At 48.4% G+C, this 10,000-nt stretch overlaps 1 protein-coding gene across 1 annotated transcript in view; it reads left to right on the forward strand.

The window, feature by feature from the left end:
* Nucleotides 1-10,000, forward strand: part of nav3 (neuron navigator 3) — a 165,656-nt gene that overhangs the window by 61,863 nt on the left and 93,793 nt on the right. Inside the window, 2 exon segments of the mRNA XM_042078849.1 lie at nucleotides 244-427; nucleotides 8,471-8,539. Of these exon segments, the coding sequence (XP_041934783.1) occupies nucleotides 244-427; nucleotides 8,471-8,539 (253 nt within the window).

Below are 10,000 nucleotides of genomic sequence, written 5' to 3' on the forward strand. Positions count from 1 at the left end.
GTACTTTTCATATTAGCAATAATAGGTCCTCCCCCCCCCCCCCAACTTCCTCTTCCTCGGTACAGAGCACACCCAAAAATATCAAGTCTACTCAACTGCCATACTTCCCCTTTTATGTCTCAGACCTGCTTGTTTTTGTCTGTCAGCCTGTCGTGTAACCTGCTCGTTACAAAGCAACTTTTATCTGATTGTTTTGTTGTTGTTTTGTTTGTTTGTTTGTTTGTTTGTTTTCCTGATGGACAGAGATTCGTAATGGGAATCTGAAGAGCATCCTGGGTCTGTTCTTCATCCTGTCGCGCTACAAGCAGCAGCAGCAGCATCAGCAGCAGTACCTGCAGTCTCTGGTGGAGCTGCAGCAGCAGGTCACTCACCAGGCCAGCGGGGCGGCACCGTCCAGCCCCCTCAAGACACAAGACATGCAGTCCAGGTAAGACCAGTCCACTCCACAGCTCACCACAGGGCCAGTCGTCTACCTTTACCATGTCTTATGTATTACATTGCCATATGTTAGGAGGCAGACAGTTGAGGTTGGGGAGGAGGCTTCGATGCAAATGGTAACAGTTAGACGCCTGACATGTTGAGATAAGTTTTTAGAGAAGCAGAACCTGTGGATGTAGCATTGGTAAATGGTAACTGCTGGTCCTGTGAACGAACAAAATGTCACTCTGTACAGTATTTACTTTGTCATTAAGGAACCAAGTCATATGTACTGTAGGCTCTGTGAGGAAAAGCGGACCCAAAACACATTATTCTGCCACGACATTATTCCCTCCTTGGATTTCTATGTTGCCTGTTGAAAAAAAAAAAAAAGAAGTGCACTCGATGACCGCACAACTTGACTGGGAGACAAGACAGTGAGGTGACGCTGGTCTAATTAGAGCGGCTCTGGGAACGGTCACTGCAGGCCAGCATGCAGACATGCATGGTAGCTCCCACAGCAACTGGCCCAGGAATAAAAGCAGGAAGGCAGGCCCTGGTAGCAGCCTGCAGGGTGGAAATAGACCAGTCCAGCTTGCAGGGCATTTAAAAAGCACAGGCCTAAAATGCTGCCCATAGGTGGCATTCCCACAGGGGATCAGGTTACACACAAGCTCCGCAAGTGTCTGTGTGTGTGTGTGTGTGTGTGAGTGTGTGTGTGTGTGTGAGAGAGTTTTACAGTGCTGATCCTCTCATTCCTGAAGGCAAAGAGATTGGGTGACATAAAGAGAGTAAAACACAGAGTGTTTGCGAGGAGGGGGGGCACTTGTGTGTGTGTTTGTGTGTGTGTGTGTGTAAGTAAGTAAGCTTGTCCAAATTTGAAGATTGAGAGAGAAAGCAAGTGAGAAAGAAATAAAGAGGGGCAAACAGAGAGATAGAAAGAAAGAGAGGAGAGAGAGAGAGGGAGTAGCTGACTGAAGGAAGAGAGGGAGACAGCTGCCCGTCCACTCCTCTCCCAGCTCCAGAGGCGACAGGTGCGGCCCCGAGCCCCGCCAGGCTCCCCGGGAGAGCGGAGGAGAGTGCAGGGTCCGGCTTAGCATTCCAGGCACGCCAGCGGCCCCACAACACAGCCAGAGACCCATCCTCACACACACACACATGCCAGTGACGTCAGCACCAGAACTGGGCCAAACACTCTGTGTGTGTGTGTGTGTGTGTTTCGGTGGTAAGTGAAGTGTTGTGTTTTGAAGAGAACTGGCACTGGGGAGGGGATGGACATCCACGAGACCCAGGGTGTCGGTGCTCCTCGCCAACCCCAGAAAGGTCTCACCTCCCTGGGGTGATGACCAGGCCAACGCCAGGGGATTACGGCCGGGCTTGGAGCATCTGTGCGAGCCTCCGCCACGATAAAGGAGGCCATTGTTGAAGTGGGCAGTACGCGGTGTCGGTTTTTAATGGTTAACCAGATACAGGGTGAAAGATTGAGTTACTGCTGTGGAGAATGGGTTGTTGGATCTGGCTGATGGTAGCTGTGCAGCCTCTGTTTGTGTGTGTGTGTGTGTGTGTGTGTGTGTGTGTGTGTGTGTGTGTGTGTGTGCGTGTGTGTGTGTGTGTGTGTGTGTGTGTGTTCATGTGTGCGGTACCGGTAATTGCAAGACATGGATCTTGGCGATTCATCATTCTCTGGATTTTCACCCTGGGGAGCCAAACAGTAGACAGTACGGCTCAGAGGGATCCAACAGCGAGAGACAGTATCCTGGAGGGCAGTGTGTTTCCAACTAGGAAACGTGCAACCGCACAGAACGTCCCCATTTGGGCTCATTTAGAGTGAGACCAGCCCTGGGGGGGAAGCAGTGGCCTGCCAGTGACTGACAAATACAGTGCAAGCACATCACCAAGCAGCTGGGCAGAGTTTCTGGTTAATACATGCAGTACATGTATACACACACATACTCACACAGGCACAGACACAGACACACACAAACACACACACAAACGCAAACACACACACACACACACACACACACACACACACACACACACACACACACACACACACACACACACACACACACAAACAAAATACGACAGTCTGCTCCTCTGAAGAATGTGAAATGATGCTTTTTCAGATGCCACACACACATACACACACACAGACAGGGACACTTGGCCTGCTCCCATTAAACAGTGACAGCATGTGGCTTTCTATAGCCAGCACCTGCTGACGCTCTACTCATGGCTGTGGAGGGGCAGAGAGAGAGAGCGAGAGAGAGAGAGAGAGAGAGAAAGAAAGAAAGAAAGAAAGAAAGAAAGAAAGAAAGAGAGAGACAGACAGATAAATAGGCAGAATATAAAGTGTGTGTGTGTGGCCCCCTTCGCCCCCACCTCAGCCCTGCCGACCCCACCCCACTCCCACCTCCCAGGCCCCAGTCGAGGGGCTGAGGCGGCGTTTCCTCCCTCCCACTTAACTCAGCATGTCCCGGGGTGCGCAGCAGCCTGACCTGGCTGTGTCGCGCTCCCGCTCTCGTCTCCCGCCCTCCACCTCCCCACGCCGGGACAGGAAGGGTGGCCTGCCCTCAGGGAGAAGTGCCGCCACAGCTGCCAAACCTGACGCCTCTAGGTAATCTAGCCCAGAGTGTGTCGTTACTCTCTCTCTCTCTCTTACTCACTCTCTCTCTCTCTCTCTCTCTCTCTCTCTCTCTCTCTCTCGCTCACACACACACGGAGACTGACAAACATAGAGTGCTCCAAGAGTAGTATAGTGGGGACTTGCCCAGCTTGCAAGACCACTCTCTCATTTGACGTTGTCAAGCTGGTCATGAAAGAGCTATAGACGTTTTTGCTTTGGGCCAGCTTGCTCTTTTTGTGTCCGTCCAACAGGAATATTATTTTATCAAATGCTTTTTCGAAAATGAAGTGTTACTCTCTTGGATTTGGCAAGTAAGTGTGCAGTCCTGCATGCGTTGCTGTGCGATTTCGTTGTGCATGCTGTAATGATATGTTGTCTGTGGCAGTAAAACCTGTTGAATGTCTGATTGGCTTGTTTCAGATGTCTTCAGCTTCTCCTTTGTGTAGCGCCATTGTCACAATGTTGATGCCTGTTGATGGTGCTATGGTTATCATGCTGCGATGCTTTGTGTTGCTAACACAGACTAGTGTGACGTGAGCGTGTGCGAGCGACCTGTTTAAGTTGAGTTCTGGCGCTGTGTTTGCTTAGAAACGCAGTGTGTTGTAGTTGCACAGCATCCCCTCTCTCTGAACCTGAGTTTGTATATAGGCATTGGATACAGTGTTGTGCCTGTTTGTTTTTTTTTTTACTAATATTGCCTTGTGCCAAGGAGACATAGAAGGAGAGAGAGAGACATAGAGGGACAGAGAGAGAGAGAGGGGGGGGGGGGGGGGAAGAGAGTGAGTAAGAATCGAGACCTGGAATGCGGGGGTCCAATCAGTCATGTGTGAGTGCGCTGCACCTCTGATTTATCTGCTGTGGATGTGTCTTAATGTGGGCTGTCAACGGTGGGGGCCTCCGCCTGGCCATTGTGCATCAGCTGTGACTGTGGCGTTAGTCAGTGACAGCCATTGGGTGTGAATCACACGTAAAAATACAAAGGCACACCTCTGTGTGTGTGTGTGTGTGTGTGTGTGTGTGTGTGTGTGTGTGTGTGTGTGTGTGTGTGTGTGTGTTTGTGCGTGTCTGTGTGTGTGTGTGTGTGTGTGTGTGTGTGTGTGTATGTGTGTGTGTTTGTGCGTGTGTGTCTGTGTCACTGAGTGGGATAGTACACTAGGCAAGCCTTTTTTTAAAGGGTCTGCTTGTTACATTGAACTTGACATTGCTGTTACCCTTTGAAGAATGATGCCGTGTCTCTTTGTAGTGTGAACTTGAGGAGGTCTAGCCTAACTGTTATAAAAACAAAGGGTTATTGTCTATTTCGCCAATGTGCGATAAAGTGTGACAGTATCTCTTTTGCTGACTGAGGTTAAAAACAAAAAACTTTGTCTTCCTACTTTTCACTGCTTGACAACCTCTTGGCTGAATGACCACTGATCTATCCCCAACTTGGGCAACCATTCTCCTCTCCATTCATCTCTGTCTGTGCTGATGGGCTGGCCTCTTCAGTATTGTGAATATGTGATGAGTGCACTGAAGGAAAGGCAATAATGGAAAGATTGAAGCAGCAGAAAATAGTATTGTCTTCAAAACAGACTGTGCGAGGTGAAGCTCAACCATCTTGGGCAAACTGCGGAGAAAAGAAAAAAAAGCAATAGTAGGAGATGATGGACTCCATTAATCTCTATGACGTCCCAGCTGTGACTTGGCCATTCGCTGCAGTCCGGTCAGAGCTACTGCAGAGAGGAGGCAGTGTGCAAATAGGGGTGTCTTAAGTTACAGTATTCATTAACCCCTCGGTCACATGGCATACATCTCCCAGAACCTCCACCACCTGGACTCTGCATTGTAATGGAGACTTTCTTTTGTCTGTTACATTGTTTTTTTTCTTTCTTTCTTTCTTTCTTTCTTTCTTTCTTTCTTTCTTTCTTTCTTTCTTTCCTACTTCTTTTCTCATTATTTCTTTTGCCTTTTTATTTATATTCCTCCAGAGTCAGCTCATTTGTGTTCCTTAGATAGGAGCGTGGGGGTGTGTGTGTGTGTGTGTGTGTGTGTGTGTGTGTGTGGGGGGGGGGGGGGGGGGGGGGGGGGGATGGGGGGGTAAGAGCATAATGGATCATTCAGAGGTCAATTAGCGCAGGCGATAACTGGGCCTCTTACTCTTCCCTCATTCGGCCACTTGTTAATGGCCCGTGGATAAGCAGACCCGGTTGGACGGTGCTTACGCTCTCCCTCCGCCAGCCGTTACGGTGGCCCATTTCAACCGGAGCTCATTAGCCCCGGAGCTAATTCTCAACAGCAACCACAACAGGAGAAGCGGCTTTTTTTTTATCGCTCTGACTTTTTAATTGGGTTCCCGAAGTCAAGAGGCTGTGCCTGGGCTTAGTTAACGCTGCTCTGTGCTGTCCATCACAATCAGATGGAGCCCAAGCATCTTAATAACTCTGTAGCGAATTACAATTTTGCAAGGTGCAGTAATGTGTTTCAGAATCCTTATTAAGCTCTAGCTGCCTTAACATTCTGATAGCTAACGCTTAAGCACATGTTCTGGGTAAAAATACTAGCTGTGGGACTCCCCGGGCTTAGGAATCAGCAGCTGAACATTTCATCTCCATTTTATGCTGGGGCACAGTCTGTTGAAGGGGTGAGGTGACAGTGAGGGGTCGGTTCTGGTGGAAGTTAACAAGAGTGGCTAACATAGCACGGAGGGTAATCTGCTGTGTGCCTGTATATGGTAGTAACTGCTGAGTTAAAATGATGTTGCAGACTGGTTCTGATATACCTCAGAAAGTGTTGAGAAGTGTTGTCGCACTCGTATTCCTGTTCTCACGCAACCCCGCTCTGAAAATTGCACTTGAGGAAATGACTCATGTTTATATGTGTATGTGTCAGTGTTATTTATTCTGATATTAGATATCAATGTTGGCCATTATGCTGTCACACTGATACTGCATGCTGGGTTTCAGGCCTTCTTTAAATAGAAGATTTATATGTGTAATAGGGAGGGGTGTATTCAGAACAGCCCCCAGTGAGGACAGCCTGCTCAGTATATTCAAGTCTGATTACACATGGATGAGTCGGGAGCTGAGGCTTTCAGTGATCCTAGCGAAAAGGCATATTTTAAATTCAATGTTTTAATGCCGTATGCTTTTTTGGCAAAACCAGAGACCCTATGCATTATGAAAAAGAGTGTTAAAAAAAAGGATAAAAGTAAAGATACGATACAGAAATACATGACTAGAAATATAAAAATGAAGAAGAAGGAGAATAGTGGCAGCACACCAGCTGTGTTTACCACAGCCCTCCATCACCGGATGTCCTCCTTTTCCTCTCTCTCTGTCTCTTCCTTGCTATGTCACACTTTCTCGTTTTCCCTCCATCTGTCGGGGTCTCCTCTCCTGGGTCTTCTTCTCTGGTTGTCGTCCTCCTGTCCCAACCTTGCGAGGAGAGACCTCCGCAACAGCTGTTCAAATGAAAAACCCTCGCACGCACACCGCTAACTAGGGACCCTCGGAGAAGTGGCACGCATGCAGCTTTATCCCAACAAAACAAATAAACAAATAAGCAAACAATGCTCATGTGCCAAGTGCAAGACTTTTTAACACAACACGTCCTAAGGAATCTCTTTTTGATGGAAGCTTTCACCAGACAAAACAAAAACAAACAAAGTTGGCATATTCTCTCACAAATCAAATATTAAGGAGTCTGCTGTGAAAGATAAACATACTTTGTGGAATGTTGATGGCTTCTTGCACCAGACAAAACAAAACAAACATGCCAACTTACTTAATAAATAGCTTTTGTGAAGTTCAGACAGTTCGGCGTTGTTTCAGTGTCAGATGTCTGATGGCAATGCTACAGCCATTAGCTTTCATTTCTCTTTTGGGTGGGGTGGAGAGCGCTGCCATCCTGCCAGCTGGCCTTAAGGGTTTTGGATGCTGGCCTTGGTCTGTCCACTGCGCCCGTCCGAGCAGCCTTCACGAGGCTAATCCGAGAGGGAGTTGTGTTAGCATTAAGCCTAGCGGGTATCCGTTTGGAGTGGTTTGCGTAAGGGAGGGTAGGTGACTCCTGCTGTCTTGGGTGATGTACTGTTTGCTTGGATTTAGGGGTGGCCTTCAACAACAACTCCCGCACCCCCACACCACCCCCCGAGGGTGTACGTTTCCTCTGCTGTCCAGTTCTTAATCTCTTCTGTCATTCCACGCAGTTTGTACAGCATCTGGGGGATCAGACTGAAGGTACATGATGGTTTTCAGCAGGATGGCTTTCTGTGTGGAAAGTGTGTGTGTGTGTGTGTGTGTGTGTGTGTGTGTGTGTGTGTGTGTGTGTGTGTGTGTGTGTATACTGTATGTGTGTGTGTATGTTTATGTGTGTGTGTGTGTGTCTGTGTATGCGTGTGTGTGTGTGTGTCCGTGTGTATGTGTGTGTGTGTGTGTGTGTGTGTGTGTGTGCGTGTGTGTGTGTGCGTGTGTGTGTGCGTGTGTGTGTGTGTCCTTGCGCAAGTGCTGACTGACCAAAAAAAAAGACCCCCACTTCTCACAACTATCATCACCAATACAGCCCTTTACCCCCTAAATATGGTTTAGATAACGATTAAAACGGCTCCTGCCAGCGCTAGAAGGGGCTTCCAGTGGTGTGTGTCTTTTGTGCTGTTTGGAGCTTCATCCCCCTCTTCCTGTCAAAGCCGGGGGTACGTGCCATAAAACCACCAACCTCTGTGGCCACACTCTCGACATGACTGAGAATGAGTCTGCTATTGTAAATTGTGAGTGGGGCCGCTAGGAATTTCCTATTTCTCCTGTGGGTATATTTCCCTCCCGCTCTCCTCTTTAGAGTTATGTGTTTTTCCTTTTTGGAGGTCATTCTTAATTGATTAGAGGCGTTTTCAGGACATTTGGAAACAGCAGGAGTTTGGGAGGGTGTGTGTGTGAGAGAGTATGTGTGTGTGTGTGTGGGATAAGTTGGGGAGAGGGAGGGCTTTGTCTGGCTGTTGAAAGCAAACATGATAGACGTGAGCGGTGGCACGGTGTGTGTGTGTGTGTGTGTGTGTGCGTGTGTGTGTGTGTGTATGTGTGTGCGTGCGTGTGAGTGTGTGTGTGTGTGCGTGTGTGTGTGTGTATGTGTGTGTCTGTGTGCGCGCATAGTGGAGGGGTTAATTGAGATATGTGGCGTGTCACGTGAAGCCGTGTGCGATCGAACACACACATGCAACACAAAAAAAGCACACAAAACACACACACACACACATACTGCGACTCTTGTGCTCTGTGCCTGCTCTCTTACTGACTCAGTGAGTGGAGGCTGCCCTCGCTCCTTATTGCATTACTGGGCCGTATGAAAGATGCCACAGTTTTAAGGAGACTCCAGCCACACGACAACCTCATTCCTGTCTCTTCTCTCCTCTCCTGTCCTGCTCTGTCCTGTCCTGTCCTGCTCTGTCCATAGTCTGACGGCGAGATATGCAAGCCCACCCGGCCACAGCGGAATAGGAGCGAGCCAGAAGAAGAACACAAGGTATGGGAAGAGCCATTTATGCGCATCCATGTGTTTGCATGCAAAGAAAGAGATTTGAAGATGTCAAGATGTGTGTGTGTGTGTGTGTGTGTGTGTGTGTGTGTGTGTGTGTGTGTGTGTGTATGTCTTATTTGTTTAGCCATAGCCGAATCACGTTGAGTGTTTCTCTCGTGCAATGCCGAGACTCCAGTGAGTCTGGGTTGAAGGAGCAGCCAGTTTTTATCAGCCTGATGTGGAGGGCTGATGGGAAGTGATGTGTTGTGGTCCAGACTGAGCCAGAGTAGCTGCTGGAGTCTCGCGGCTATTTATCCGGGGTCATCGTCCACACCCAAGCTGCACTCTGGCATCCCTCACACACCCGCTCACCCCAACCCCTCGCCACATCAGAACACTTGGTCAACACTTGCTCATGCAGATACTCTGCTTTGTTTGTGTCGTTAACACCAGTTCAGGTCACTGACCCACCCGATTCTTTTAATGACTTATTGTAATTGACAGTACTGGTCACTGACTCATTCTTCACATGTCTTGCTGACTTTAATTGAAGTTTAGCTTTTGAATTTGGATTTTAATACATTATAATATGATACTATGAGTTATTCAAGTCTATATGAGTTATTGAAGTTTACATTAACAGTATATGGTACCAAAAAGGATATCTGACTGTAGTTTTTTGACCCAAAGAAAACCTAATTGCTTCATTGTGAGTGTGTTTATGCGAATACGGTAATTATTTGATTTGAGTTTTGGGCTCAGTCAGAAGATCTTAATCAGAATGTTAAAAGATCTTAGCATTGGCGGTTTTGTGATGGTTTTTATCCAACTTGTCTGATTTTTTTCTTTCATGCTTTGCTTTTTGGTGGTGAGCTGCAGGGAGATAGCTGTTAGCTATTAGCAGTTAACGCTCAGCGGTCAGACCCCCCCCCACACACACACACACACACACACACACACACACACACACACTCCTCTCCCCCCCCCATCTGTGCAGCTCTGCGTGCAGTTGTCTGGCTCAGGCAGCATTTGTTTCTCCTTAAAACAGTGGTGGGAACGGGGAAGGCTGGCCAAGCGCCTCACACACACACACACACACACACACACACACACACACACACCTACACACACACCCACGCGCACACACACCCACACACACCCACGCGCACACACACACACACACACACACACACACACACACACACACACACACACACACACACACACACACACGCACATACACACACACACACACAAGCACGCACTCAAACCCTCCATCAAAGTATTTCAAACATGCGGCAGCAGCTCGATGGGTGGCATTCCACGCTCCTGCTCCTGACCAGCCCATGGGTGGCATCCTTCAGGCAGTATTTCTGGGCCGTGATGCGGACAGCGGCATTGTACGACTCGAGGCGCCCATCCATCCTCCAAAAGGATGTACAGTTTAGGTATGATGAGATGGGGAGA

The sequence above is a fragment of the Alosa sapidissima genome, chromosome 22 (assembly GCF_018492685.1).
Source record: "Alosa sapidissima isolate fAloSap1 chromosome 22, fAloSap1.pri, whole genome shotgun sequence".
Classification (NCBI taxonomy): Eukaryota; Metazoa; Chordata; class Actinopteri; order Clupeiformes; family Clupeidae; genus Alosa; species Alosa sapidissima.